The sequence below is a fragment of the Lepidochelys olivacea genome (assembly GCF_965140295.1).
Source record: "Lepidochelys olivacea isolate rLepOli2 genome assembly, chromosome: 13".
Taxonomy (NCBI): Eukaryota; Metazoa; Chordata; order Testudines; family Cheloniidae; genus Lepidochelys; species Lepidochelys olivacea.
Window position 1 is genome coordinate 41,915,460 of NC_140423.1, and position 13,699 is coordinate 41,929,158.

General features: G+C 55.3%; 2 protein-coding genes across 4 annotated transcripts in view; both read left to right on the top strand.

Annotated features, from left to right (window-relative positions):
* The first annotated feature begins 247 nt into the window (after nt 1–247).
* Nucleotides 248–3,871, top strand: RAB2B (RAB2B, member RAS oncogene family). The gene is made up of 8 exons (XM_084645976.1): nt 248–377; nt 608–679; nt 1,461–1,528; nt 1,753–1,835; nt 1,931–2,023; nt 2,334–2,445; nt 2,835–2,903; nt 3,233–3,871. The coding sequence occupies exons 1-8, from the start codon at nt 332–334 to the stop codon at nt 3,335–3,337; spliced, it is 648 nt and encodes a 215-aa protein (XP_084502102.1). The 5' UTR covers nt 248–331; the 3' UTR covers nt 3,338–3,871.
* Nucleotides 3,872–10,889: 7,018 nt separating this feature from the next.
* The window catches only part of CHD8 (chromodomain helicase DNA binding protein 8), a 28,955-nt gene continuing 26,145 nt past the window's right edge, over nt 10,890–13,699 (top strand). Inside the window, exons 1-2 of one of the 3 annotated variants that reach the window (XM_084645285.1) lie at nt 10,910–11,011; nt 11,528–11,595. The gene's annotated coding sequence lies outside the window, so the exon portion shown is untranslated. Of the gene's footprint in view, nt 11,012–11,527; nt 11,596–13,699 lie in introns of all 3 variants that reach the window. The other 2 variants (XM_084645282.1, XM_084645283.1) reach the window with 2 other exon arrangements.

The window sequence follows — 13,699 nt, forward strand, 5'->3', positions numbered from 1 at the left end:
CCCTCCCGTATTGCTGGGAGTGGGGGACAACGGGACGCGCGGCCGGCCAGAGCGGTTTCCGGCTGGAGAGCAACAGAGTTTAGCCCTCCCAAAGATAGAGCGGCGCCGGAAGTGGATAATAGAGTCGGCACCGGATACAGGATAGAGCGTACCAGAAGTGGAGCATAGAGTAGGCCCTGTGCTGGGGATAGAGCGGCGCCACGCGCTGGAATAGTGCAGTGGAGACTGGAGACGGCACTGGGTGGGGATAGAGCGGCTACCAGATGTAGAGCAGTAGAGTCGGAGACTGGGCGGGGATAGAGAGGCCTTTGGCGGACCTGGTTGGGGCGTCATGTCTTATGCCTATCTTTTCAAATACATCATCATCGGGGACACCGGTACCGGGGGCCCCGGTGGGGGAGGGGCGCTGGGCCCACCGGGGGCCGGTGGGGGAGGGGCGCTGGGCCCACCGGGGAGGGGGGGCCCCGGTGGGGGAGGAGCGCCCTGGTGGAGGGGCTTACTGCCTACCCCTGGCCCCGCGCTCCCGGAGTGTGGGGCGGGCCGGGGGGAGTCGCAGCTTCAGCCCCCAGGCGGGGCCGGGCCTGAGAGTCTCATTTTGTGCCCCCAGGTGTCGGGAAATCCTGTCTCCTGCTGCAGTTCACGGACAAGCGCTTCCAGCCCGTCCATGACCTGACCATCGGTGACAGCGGGGCGGGGCACCGGCTGCCTGGGGGGCAGGGGCTGCGGTCCGGGAGTGAGGGGCACCGGCTGGCTGGGCTGGGCTGGGCTGGGCTGGGCTAGCAGGGGCTGCGGGTTGGGAGTGAGGGGCACCGACGGGCTGGGCTGGGCTGGGCTAGCAGGGGCTGCGGGTTGGGAGTGAGGGGCACCGACTGGCTGGGCTGGGCTGGGCTGGGCTAGCAGGGGCTGCGGGTTGGGAGTGAGGGGCACCGACTGGCTGGGGGGCTGGGCTGGGCTGGGCTAGCAGGGGCTGTGGGTCGGGAGTGAGGAGGTGAGCCCAGGACTGTGGGTCGGGAGTGAGGGCCACCGGCGGGGTCGGCAGGGTTCAGCTAGCAGGGGCTGTGGGTTGGGAGTGAGGGGGTGAGCCCAGGGCTGTGGGTCGGGAGTGAGGGCCACCGGCGGGGTCGGCAGGGTTCAGCTAGCAGGGGCTGCGGGTTGGGAGTGAGGGGGTGAGCCCAGGGCTGTGGGTCGGGAGTGAGGGCCACCGGCGGGGTCGGCAGGGTTCGGCTAGCAGGGGCTGCGGGTTGGGAGTGAGGGGGTGAGCCCAGGGCTGTGGGTCGGGAGTGAGGGCCACCGGCGGGGTCGGCAGGGTTCGGCTAGCAGGGGCTGCGGGTTGGGAGTGAGGGGGTGAGCCCAGGGCTGTGGGTCGGGAGTGAGGAGCACTGGCGGAGCTGTGTACTATACTGCGCCTGCCCCATTGGGTCCCCCTTTTGATGGTTTCCAATGTTGTGTCTTTCTGCCAGGTGTGGAGTTCGGGGCTCGGATGATCAACATTGATAGCAAACAGATCAAGCTGCAGATCTGGGACACGGTGAGATGGGCAGACACTGGCGGGGAGGCTGCATTCACAATTGTGGGGAGCAGTGGGAGTGATGGGGCTGGGAGGTGTGGTTGTGTGGAGGATGCTAGGGAGGATTGTACGGGAAGGAGGTGGGTGTGATGCAGGGGAATAGGGTGACTGGGAGAGCCGGGGGACCCAGCAGGGAAGTGGAGCCAAGTGAGCAGCTGCATTCACCCCCTTTTTCTCCCATCCAGGCCGGCCAGGAGTCTTTCCGTTCCATCACCCGCTCCTACTACCGCGGTGCAGCCGGAGCGCTGCTGGTCTATGACATCACCAGGTAGGGCCTGGCTCCCTCACCCCACACTCCCCTCCCTCACACGCTCAGAGCCTGTCTGTCCCCACAGCACCTCCCAACCCCTCTCTGCCCTGCAGGCGGGAAACCTTTAACCACCTGACCTCGTGGCTGGAGGACGCTCGGCAGCATTCCAGCTCCAACATGGTCATCATGCTTATCGGCAACAAGAGGTAACTGAGGGGGTTGGGGTCCAGGCCAGGTCCATGCAGAGATCTTCTGTCAAGGAGCTGGGGGAGCTGCCAGGGGGGTTCTCATCTCTGTGGGGTGCAAGAACCCCAGGGGGTAGGTGGGTGCAGGGCTGGCATCTGCTGGGTCAGATGGGAAGCTGGCTCTCAGTGAGGGAATTCTCTGCGTGGTGCAGGGATCCAGGGTGAAGCGTGTTTAGCCCTGCCAGTACAGGCTACACAGCCGAGGGCAGGACTCCCTGGAGCAGGACCCCTGCCCAGACATGCTCACCCCCCACCCCTGGTGTCCCTGCAGTGACCTGGAGTCCCGGCGGGATGTGCAGAAAGCAGAGGGAGAGGCCTTCGCACGGGAACACGGGCTGGTCTTCATGGAGACCTCGGCCAAGACATCCACCAACGTCGAGGAGGTGACCAAGGGAAAAGGGGGCTGGGATCACGGCCCGGACTGCCCCTTCCCACCCACCACCAGCTCTCCCGCAGTCTCCCCATCTGCCCACCTGCTCTCCTGCCCCATCCCCCAACCTGCTCTCCCACCACCTCCCCCCGCCTGCCCACCCGCTCTCCCGCCCCATTCCTCCCTGTTCTGCCCACCCCATTCCCACACCCTCCGCTTGGCCAAGACAGCCACCAGTGGCAGAGGGGACCTGGGGTAACTTCCCATAGTCCCCCCCCCTCCACACCCTGTTACACCCAGGAGTCCCCCCCTTACAGCAGGGCTAGGGGGTGCATCTTGGGTGTGGGGGAGAGACGCCCCCAGGCCAGCCTGCTTTCAGCCCCACATATGTTGGGTTTTCAGGCCTTCATTGACACAGCCAAGGAAATCTACAGGAAGATTCAGCAGGGGCTCTTTGACGTCAACAACGAGGTGAGCCAGACCCACCCCCACTCCCTGCCCCACCTGGGCCCCATTGCTCATCCCCGAAGGCCTGCAGGGTCTCCTGGCTTGGGGGTGCCCTGGTAGTGCTGTCCTGGACACCTGGGTTCCCACTTCCTCTCCAAGGCATATGCTGTGGGAGTGAGTGCCCCATGCTGCTATCTTGGATACCTGGGTCCCTTCCCCTAGGGGCCAGGAGCTCTGTGAGATCTTCTAGGGGTGATGGGATCCCATTCCCAGACCCAGTGTCTTGTTGCAGGGCCCCTGGGGGCAGCACCCTCCCCTATGCACACCTGAGTAACCTCCCCTCTCTCTTCTAGGCGAATGGCATCAAGATCGGGCCCCAGCAGCCGTCAGGCACAGCTCCTGGCGCCGGCTCTCGCCACAGCCCCCAAGGCTCAGGAGACAGCTCGGGCTGCTGTTGAGCCCCTCGTTGTGCACTCTGGTGCATGCCAGTGCCCCTGGAGTGGGGTGGGGGGGGTCACCCTCTGCTCCCCTGGGACTGAGACCAGCCCACCCCGGTCCCTGGCGGGGAAGGTGGCTCCCTTGCTGAGCTGTGGAGGTGGGATGGGGCTCATGACTCCTGTCCCAACCCCATAGAGGGGAACAGGTGTCCCCTGACTCGTGCCTGGGGGGTGGTTAGAGACCCTGCCCGTGGTTCCACCCCCCCCAAACATTCCTTCTTGTAAGCTGGGGTGGGGGGCAGAGGCAGAGCCGGGTCTGGAGTCTCCCCTCGTCAGTGCCTTCTCGCTTCAGCTGCATTTCTTGCTGCCCGGGCCCCAGCGAGGCCCCACCCAACCCTTCCCTGAGGCTTGTGGGTCCTAACTGGGGACCCCCCCACATCCTGTTTGTGTGTTCCTGGCCAGGTGCCCAGCCCCCACCCCTCAGCCTGTATTGGCTTTTATTGTGTACTCGCTCTCTGTGTCTCCTCGTCTTATTAAACGTGTGCATGTCTGCAATCCGCACTCCCTGCATCTCTGCTTATGGGGCAGGGCACCATGGCTTGGTCCTTTCCCTCCCAGAGCCGGGGAGAGAACCCAGGCATCCTGGCTCCAAGCCCCCCTGTTCTAACCCACTAGACCCCACTCTCCTCCCAGAGCTGGAGATAGAACCCAAGAGTCCTGGCTCCCAGCACCCACTGCTGTAACCTCCTAGGCCGCACCACTGATGGGAGATTTATTCTTTTGTCAGTGTGGGCAGGACTCAGTTTTTCTAAGCTTTCTGGGGGCTTCAGGCACTGAGTTCCCCATTCACTGGGCACCCAGTTCCCTTAGGGAGCTCTGAACATCTGGGCCTCAATGTCTCCGGCCACAGGGGGAGCATACTGACAACACAGAGGTACAGACACTGGTGATTGGGCCATAGACTGCGTTCAGTAACTGGTGCATCTGGGGGAGCGTTTTACAGTCAGGACTGGGGTTTGCAAAGACCCCAACTCCCCTTGTCTCTCAGCTCAGGTCAGCATGGCTCCCAGAGGGAACAGACAACCATGTGTCCGGCCTCCATTCCTGCCTCTTAGCTCTGGGGAAAGCTCCCTAAAGATACCCCTTGGCCTCCTTTGAATCCCGTGTGCGCTGCTGCAGGCAGCTGGAGGGCTGTGCTGGCCCGTGGCTACACACTGCATACATTCTACTAAGTCACCCCATCTCACTTCACCCACCTGCAGAGTCTGGAAGGTCTTTTAGTCTTTACCTGCATGGGAACGTTGCACCGGTTACACCAGGGATCTCAAACTCAAATCACCACGAGGGCCATATGAGGACTAGTACATTGGCCCAAGGGCTGCATCACTGACACCCCCGCACCCCCACTGCCCCCAGACCTGCTCCACTCCATCTCTTCCCTGCCCTGCCTCTTCCCACCCCTTCCCTGCCCCCATTCCAACCCCTTCCCCAAAATCCCCACCTCAACTCCGCCCCTGCCCTGCCTCTTCTCTGCCTCCTCCCCTGAGCAGGAGGCTCCCTGCTCCTCCCCCCCTCCCTCCTGGCTGTTTGGCGGAGGGAAGCGCCTGGAGGTAGGCGGAGGCGTGGGAACGCGGCGCTCTCAGGGGGGAGCTTGCTGGCCGCAGCAAATAACTTGGGGGGGGCGTGGGGAGCTTGGCAGGCCACAGCAACCCCTGGGTTACACACTGATTGGTTTGAACCTGCTGCTGGACCCCGTTGGACACTACAATACCTGTTCCCAATTGTAAACTAAACTGAAATAGGTAGGGTGACCAGATGTCCTGTCTTTATACGGACAGCCCCTTTTTTGGGGACTTTTTCTTATATAAGCGCCTATTACCCCCCACCCCCTGTCCCGTTTTTTCACAGTTGCTATCTGGTCACCCTAGAAATAGGCCACTTCTAAACCCAAATGGGAGACAGTGCCATGGTTTGTTCTGGCTTGGATGTCTGAGTTGGATTTTGCAGGTTGGCTGCGTTAGACTGATGCAATTTCCCCATGTAGATGATACCTAAGGGGCTGTCTACTCAGGAAAGTTAATCTGAATTCACTTTTAAAGTAGATTCCTTAAAGTGCATTAAACCCCTGTGTGGATGCTTTTATTATTTAGAATTAAAGTGAGCTGAATACAGTTTAGCTTAATTCATTTTGGCTGTAAATTAAAATCAACTGAATTAGCGTCACCTTAATTCTGAATAAGAGCATCCATACAGGGATTTTATCTGGTTTAATGGCTCCATTTTAAATTCACCCCTTAGATCACAAGCTGCTTGAGGTGGGGAGGGTTGGGTATTCTGTGTCTCCTGGACCAAGTGGGCCCCAACCTGCTGTGCTCTTTGTGTGCTACTGCTGTATACGTGTTACTAGCATAAATAGCACTGGGGGGGGGGGTCATTGGATTTTGGACAAAAATGTTTTGCTGAAAAATAGGGTTCCATCTCTATATACATGTAGATTCCCCCTTCCCATAAATATTTAACAATTTAAAATATTTTGAAGGGGAAAATATTGCAAATTTTTGGTTTGAAATTGTGGGGAAATGTCAACTTTCTCGCATTTTTATTTTCTTGCATTTTCTATGGGGGAAAAAGGAGTTTGAAAGGTTTTTAAAGTTGGAGAATGTGGGAGGAAGAACCCCTCTGTTTCTCGTGTCTGCATTTTCCCAGTGAGAAAAAACGTTTTAACCAAAAAAAAGTGATCATTGTTCTACCCTTTTTTTTTCCCCAGTGAGGTAAAAAAGGAGAGAAAGGAAATTTAAAAAAAAAAAAGAAAAAAAAAGTGAGAGAAGGAAAAAGCAAGAAAATCCTTTTTTAATTACATAAATGTTTGTTTACAAACACTTTGAAAAAAAACTTGTTTCAAATTTTGAAACAAAAACAATTTAAAAAGTTTAAAATGTTGAAGAAACAAAAATTGTTCATTTTCTGTTGAAGCTTTTTGTAAAACAAACTTTCGACCCATCTCTCAAGTGCAGGAGACAGTTTCGAGGCACATGTTGGCTTTGTTAGGTACAGTCCCAGCTTGCAAGTCTAGGGACTTGCACGGTCTGTCTCTAGCGGTGTCTACACTACGCAGGCTATGCCAGCATGCGCTGCATCTCCAGAAGTTTTTCTGCCAGTGGAGGAACGTGACCTCGCCAAACAACGTGAGTTGTGCTGACAAGCCCTTTTCTGCCCGCACAGCTGGGACTTTGTTGGCATAGCTGTGTTGCTAGGTTGTGTGTTTTGTTCACACCCCTGGCTGACATATCCATTAAGTGTAGACAAGGTCTTAGCATCTCCTGGGACAGGACTGACCTGAGGGAGTCCAGCCCCACAGGGAAGCTATCTGGGAGTTATGAATTCAGTCCAAAATTTGGGCATTTTAGGGTTTGTTTTGGGGGCAGTTTTTTATTTTATTTTAAAAAGAAAATGAGCAATTTTAATTTCATTCAGACATTTTGATTAGTTTTTGTTTGGTTGTTTTTCTTCCTGTTTCAGGGGGGACGGGACTTTGAGGGGGAACACTAGTTTTTCTGGTTCCCCTTTTTTCACGGGTTATGGGTTATTTAAACTTTTGAAACTGTCAAATGGTTTCATTTCAGAATAGCAGGAGTTGGGGGAATTCCTTCTGTCCCTCACTTTTACATCCCCTCCCTCTTTTCCTGGGGCAAGGAAAGGGGAGGGCTACTGGAGGAGGGAAGGAATTCCCCCACTGTTTGTAGAATAAAATTTTTTACTTTGTTTAAAAAACAATAAATCTTTTTCTGTGGGAAGTGGCTTTGCGGAAACATCCCTTTGGGATTAAAAAGCTTTTTGGAGGGAAATGTGTTGAGCTCCAGGTCTCAGCATCAAGCTGGAAGGGCTGAGAATCCCAGCTGAGGGATGCTTTCGCCAGACACCAGTCACTGGGCTTAGTACAGAAGTTAGACTAGGTGAGCCACTGCTCTCTGCTGGAAGGACCGGAGCGGTTTTGTGGGCATTTCTCCCTGCACTTCTCAGACACTTTGGAGCTGCACTGGGTCATCTGGGTGTGAGACGTGGCCCCGCGTAGGCTGGCTGGGTCGAGCCCCCGGGAAGCGCAGCAGTGACTAATACATGGGTCACAGAGGCTAATGTTTCTGGGCATCTCTCTGGGGAGAATGAATTTGACTGGTCACCCACGCAGCTGTCTGTCCTTCCCCCTGCAGTGTCTGTCCTCATCTACCCACCTTGTCCTTTTACTGATAACATTACATATCTCTACCTGGTGTCTGTCTGTCCATTTCTCCACGCTTTCTAGCCATCCCCATACATACCTGCTTTTTTCTCTGCCTGTGTCCTCCCATCCCTCCTCAGTCTGCCTATCTGTCAGGACTCCTCTTGGTTTCTTTGTGAGCCTGGATGTCGAATAAACCCTGCCCCTGCCTCAATGTGCCTGTTTTATTTGAATCCCACTGGGGCTCAGCTTCCTTTGTGAAGACTGGGTCCTGGTTCATAGGCTGAGCCCTGAGACCAGGGGCATGGCGCTGACTTCAGGTAGTGACCTCTGAATGAAGAGCAGAAATGGAGCAAGGCAAGCAGGCTTTTAACGCTCCGGGGTCAGGGGCAAATAGCTTTGTTCCTACTCTGCGATGGTGCCTCTGAGCGTGCCAATGCAGGGGGCAATGGGGGGCAGAGACCCCAAAGAGTCCCACAGGAGGCGGATGCTGCTGCAGGGTTTGTCCCTCTCACTGACAGAAGCTCTGTTGGCCACACCCTGATCCTAGCTGTAAAATCCTCAGGGACCTGGAGGGGAGCAAGCCCCACCATCTCTCTGTTCACTGCCCTGGAATTTCCTTCACATCTCCCAGAGCCCAGAACGCACCTAGACTTAAGGCCTGCTTACACACAGCGTTGTCCAGATTAACCCCACATGTGGACATTCTTATTCCAGAAGAAGAGTTCTTGGCTTCTGTGTATCACTGCACAGGCTTTGCCAGGGTAACTGTAGTAGCTAGACCAGCAAACCCTCTTAGTGTGGACACAGTTTATACCAGCAAGAAAAGATGGTGCTTTTGCTGGCATGTCTAGCAGGTGCCTTGTACACACTAGAAAAGCTTTTCTGCCGTAGCTGGACCAGTCTAGTTACACGGGCAAATCCTCCTGGAGGAGACAAAAGTACTCACGTGCCAGTATAAATCCATCTGCTCTCAAGCTTAGAACGGGTATGTGGGTAACAAAACTACACCTGGTGAAACAGCTCTGCTCATATCAATGGTAAATGTAGACCAGATCTCCATCAAGTGAAAGAGCTGTACCAGTAGAAGAGGAGTATTGCTAAGAGCTTTGCTGGCACACCTTTGTGAGTCGGGATACACTGCTTCACAACCCCGACCCATAAAACTGAGTCGACAGGAGTCTACAGTGTAGACAGCGCCTGAGGGTTTATGTACATGTGTAGTTTTCCTGACTATAACTCCAGAAGTGGGCATTTTTAGGGATTGTCTACATGGGGATATTAATCCAGTTTATGGCAGGGCATGAATTTAAAGCGGAATAGTTTAGAATAATTTCCTGTGTTGTATGCTTTTATTCTACAATAAAGTCTTGTTTACATGGGTGCACTCAGAAAAATTAGTCTGTATTAAAGATGTGAATTACAGAATAAGAGCATCCACATATGGAGTTTTTCAGAATAGCTGTTCTACTTTAAATTCACACCCTGCCTTAATCAAGAGCAACTCCATGTGTAGAACAGCCTTTAAGATTCTGAAAACCAGGATTGACACCATTTTATTCCTTTGAAAAATGGGAATTAGAGGGCTAAAGTAAATCTCTCCTGTGGTAATACCCAGAAATAGGGTTATGTGCAGGGGAGAGAACTGCACCTCCCACTCAGCTACCAGCTGTATCTCCCTCCTGACCTCTCCATCCCCCTACAGGGCTAGAGGGGAAAGGGGCTCTGCAGTAGGTGAGGGTCATAGAGGTATGAGCTGCCTCATTCATCTCAGTGTGGTGCTTTCAGCTGACAGATTTATCTTGACACCATACCAGTGTGTGTGAGCTGCCACATTCATCTCAGTGGGGTGTTCACCTCCCCCATATCCTGGGGTGCACTACTTTTAAGGCAGATTACCAATATGCATGGATGGTAATCTGAAAACTGTAAGCAGCTCACTTGTGTTGGGGGTAGGAGGGGGGTTTCTGACTCTAGAACTCCTTGACCAAATTACTCCAAATTCGCAGCACAACTCCTACTCCAGCTCCTGTCGGTGGTCTACCAGCAATCAAGATGATCTCACTGTGTATGTGGATTTCAGTGCATTTTGAAGATGTAAAAGAAGCTAATTTTGTGTGGGGCAGAATCTTGGGAACCATTGGATCAAATGACCCTAAACACTGGCCACTAATTCTTCCCATAGGCTTAATGAAGCCAAGCAATTTTCAGGACAGTGTGAGTATGCCTGCAGATTTTAGAGCCTTTTGAATTCGCTACTCTTGAACAAAAAGTTCTGCCCTTGAGGTTGACTGTTCCACTCCACTCTAAACTCCAACCATAGAAGGATAACAAAAAAAATTTTTTTTTTGGTGCAGGTTGGTGGTTAATTAATGTTTTTTAGCATTTCAGTGTTGCCGGATTTAATCATTTTATTGCAAGTCTTGGACATTGGGTGTTTCTCTTAAAGCCCCAGCTCCTAGCGTTAGGTGATTATTCCTGGCTCTGCTTCTGGCTTGCTGAGTGACCTTGAACAGTCACTTCACCATGTTGTGCCTCAGTTTCCCCATCTCTAAAATGCAGGTAGTTATACTGACCTTGTTTTTAAAGCACATTGGGATCAACACAGATGAAAAACAATAGATAGAAGCTAGAGATTATTATAATTGTTTATGTGAGACAGCCAGCTTTCTTACTTTGTAAAGGGAGTTTCTGGCCCTGCTGTTGGATGAGAAAAGTTGGAAAACTGACCACCCCTAAAGTCTTAAAAAAAATTTAAAAAGAATCGTAAATGTTATACTTGTTTACAAAAAACTCCCATGATTTTTAAACACAATCCCATTAATTTAAAAGTCAGTCTCATTACTATTGAACCCAATCCCAGGATTTCTAACCCTGATCCCATAATTTTAGGCCCATCTCATGATTGGGGGGGAAGCTGACATGGTTTTTGGATCAGGGTCAGGCAGACTGTTCACCAGCCGGGCATTGGAGGGTGGTGGGGCACTGCGAGTGTGTGGTCACCCCTGGGTGAAATAGGGGTCCCCCTCAAAATACACTCAGCATCCATCCCACACCAACATGGCTATACCACATAGCTGACCTACCCACTGCCTGACTGTGAAAGGGGTGTAAAAAAATTCCCCACAACAGGTTTCCAAACGAATGGTGGGGGGGTTAAATCCACAAACAACGGGTTTATTAAATTATTATTATTTTAATTCAGGCACCACCCAGGGCAGACCCGCCCGGGCGAGGCCCCTCACTCCCTCCCCCTCCTCTCTGCGGAGACTTCCTGGTCGGCTCTCAGCCTAACCTGCTGGCTGGCCCCGCCTCCTAGGCCGCCGGGCCCGTCGCCGCGGCCGGGCGAGGTGGGCGGGGCTTGGAGGGGCTGCGGGTTAGGTTGCGCCGCCCATGCTCAGCTGCCTTGTTCTCTCTCCCGGGGAGGGGGGGTAGCGCCGCGAAGGGTGAGGCCGAGGCAGCCGCAGGGGAGACCCCAGGTAAGGTCCCCGCCCCCCCGCCCGGCAGGGGTATTATGGGATGGCGACGTGCCCGTCTGCGGGATGCAGGCCAGGCAGGGAGATTTCCCCCCCCCCCCGAGAGGGATGGTCCAGCCCGCCCCCCATAGGGGATAATGGGGGGGGCGCGTCCACACTGCACTGGAGGAGGGGGGGGCTGGTCCACGCTGCACTGGAGGAGGAGGAGGAGGAGGGGGGCTGGGTTCACATTAGGATTGGGGGGCTGAATCCACATTGTACTGGGGGTCCATGTCACCTTGTCCTTGGTGGGTGGGGGAGGGGTAAGGAGATTGGTGGGGGGAGGAAGCACCAGGTAGCCCTTTCCTGGGGGGGCAGGGAACACATGGGGGGGGATTGGTGCATCTGTGCTGTGCTGTTCTGGGGGGCACAGGGAGAGGATACATCGTGCTGCCCCTTGTGGGAAGGTTTCTGTGGGGAGGGTGCTGCCCAGTCTTCCCTCTGGAGTGAAATCCCTCCTTCTTTCCACACCCCCTCTAGGGCCTGGGAGCCCCCTGCCTGTGGGGGTGGAGCTGGTGCTGGTTAGCCGTAGAGGGGCATCCACTCAGGTTGGTCCCATGTTACTGTATTGAGTGGGGAGACAGTGTGGATGATGTGGGGTGTCTCCAATAGCACCTTAGCCCCTCTCCACGGGGTTCTGAACCCCTGTCTTACCATGGCTTGTCTCTGGTTTTCTTCTTCCCTTGTGTCTGGTAATAGCTCAATCCTCCCCTCCCCATGGTGCATAGGAGTAGGTAGGCCCCATGTGTACCCAGGGGGTGTCTGCCATACAGAGGAGAAAGGCTGGAAGGTGGGGGGCCTGTGGGAGGGTGAGGCACATGGTGTTGGAGCCCCGTTACAAGGACTATCAGGGATCTGAGAGATGTCAGCCCAAGATCCTATCACAGATATTTTCAGTGGGAGTTTTGGGGCTGGGGAGAGCTTGGTGCCTGTGTGTTGCAGGGGCAGCTCAGGTGAGGGGAAAAGTATTGAAGGACACTGGCAGAGCTGTGGGTGGGAGCCCAGGGCTGGGCTAGCAGGGGGCTGCAGGTCTGGAGTGAGAGGCACTGAGAAAATTGTGTGTGGGGAGCCCAGCCAGGGATTGCAGGGGTCTGTGGGTCAGGAGTGAGGAGCACTAGCAGTGCTATGGGTGGGGAGCCCCAGGTCAGGGATAGCCACTGTTCGTGGGTTGGGACTGAGGGGCATACTGAGACCCTTGCCTGGCATACATCACCCGCCACATGTGGGCCAGGACAGAGCCTTGTACAGCATTGCAGGGCTGTCGGCATGGGTGATGGGGAGTAGCGGGGTGCAGCAGGCTGTGCTGTGCAGCGTGGCAGGGGATGGCAGGCTCTGTACGGCAGCAGGGTGTGTGTGTGCACGGCTCAGACCAAGTGATGGCATCGGGGGAGGAAGGGGGATGATCTCTGGGCCAATTGGGGGCTGGCACCTAGGAGCCCTGGTAGCTGCAGCACATTGCATGGCTGTGAGGGGACAGAGGGTGCATGCTCTTCTCCGTGTGTGAACCGTAGAATGACGAAGGACCTCTTTGACATGAACCCGAGATTCTGCAGCTGCTGCCTTCCCCCTTAGTCACTGCCTGACCAAGCCAGATCACTGGCACTCTCCTGACTCTGCAATTTGCCCATTGAGGCCCTTAGCTGAGTGCATTTGAATCCCTGAGCCCTGGAGTGGGGGGTGCTCCCCGACCCCCATTGTTGCCGAGTCACATTGCTAGCTCCCGGCTGTTTTCCCATCAGTAATGTTGTGCAACCTGGATGTAAGGTCGTTGCCCGGCAACAACCCCAGCCTGTCCCCCAAGGCAGGGATGCTATGTTGAAGGGAGAATGGAAAGTTAGTTTTCTCCCCTCCTGTCCCATCACACACTTGCCCCCTGGGGCATCCCCTCACCCTAGTACAGTGGGATGGCCTTGGATCCCTCCCTGCGAGGACTCTTCCGACCCCCAGGACCTACCTCCAGGAACATGTCCTCAGGTGGGAGCTGGCAGTGGGGTCCTGATCCCTGTCACGTGGCCCAGGCCCAGCTGAGCTCCACAGGGCCACAGTATGGGGGATCCCCGTTTTATGCTGACACTCCCAGGGAGCAGGGCATGGGCTCCCAATGTCAATTTTGTGTTGTGCTGCAGGCGGGGGACAGGATGATGCATGCAGGGAGAGGGTATGTGGCGTGGGCCTTCAGCAGAGCTTGGTTACTAGTGGGTGGGCGCTGGGAAGTGGGGGTCACAGTGCAGCCCAGTGGGGGGTTGCGGTATGGGGAGCGTAATGGCTGAGGTGCCCTGGGGGTTCGACTGGCACAGAGTGAGCATGGGGGATGGCTGCCTGCAGACAGCACTGAGAGGGGCTGTTGGGAAAGGTACAGGACTAAGGGTTGCACCCCCACCCATTGGCTTGTTGGGTGTTACTTTCGGCTCTGGGGTGTATGGGAGGTATCTCTGGGCACAGTGGGGAGAGGGCAGCTGGAGCAGTTGTGGGGGGCCCTGGAAGCGGCTGTATCTTGCACAGCCCAGAGGGGAGGCCGGTAGGTATATGCTGGGTGGGTGGGTGGCTGGAGCTCCAGGCCTGTCGTGCAGTGGGGTGTTAGATGGGGGGGTCCTCTGGGCTCCTGCGGGGGGGGAGTTGGTGTGTGGCACAGTGGTGCGGCAGAGGTCAGCC

Coding starts and splice junctions, on each gene's coding strand:
- RAB2B (XM_084645976.1), top strand. CDS start 332: ATGTCTTATGCCTATCTTTTCAAATACATCATCATCGGGGACACCG. Junction 378..607: donor CATCATCATCGGGGACACCG/GTACCGGGGGCC, acceptor TTGTGCCCCCAG/GTGTCGGGAAATCCTGTCTC. Junction 680..1,460: donor CGTCCATGACCTGACCATCG/GTGACAGCGGGG, acceptor TCTTTCTGCCAG/GTGTGGAGTTCGGGGCTCGG.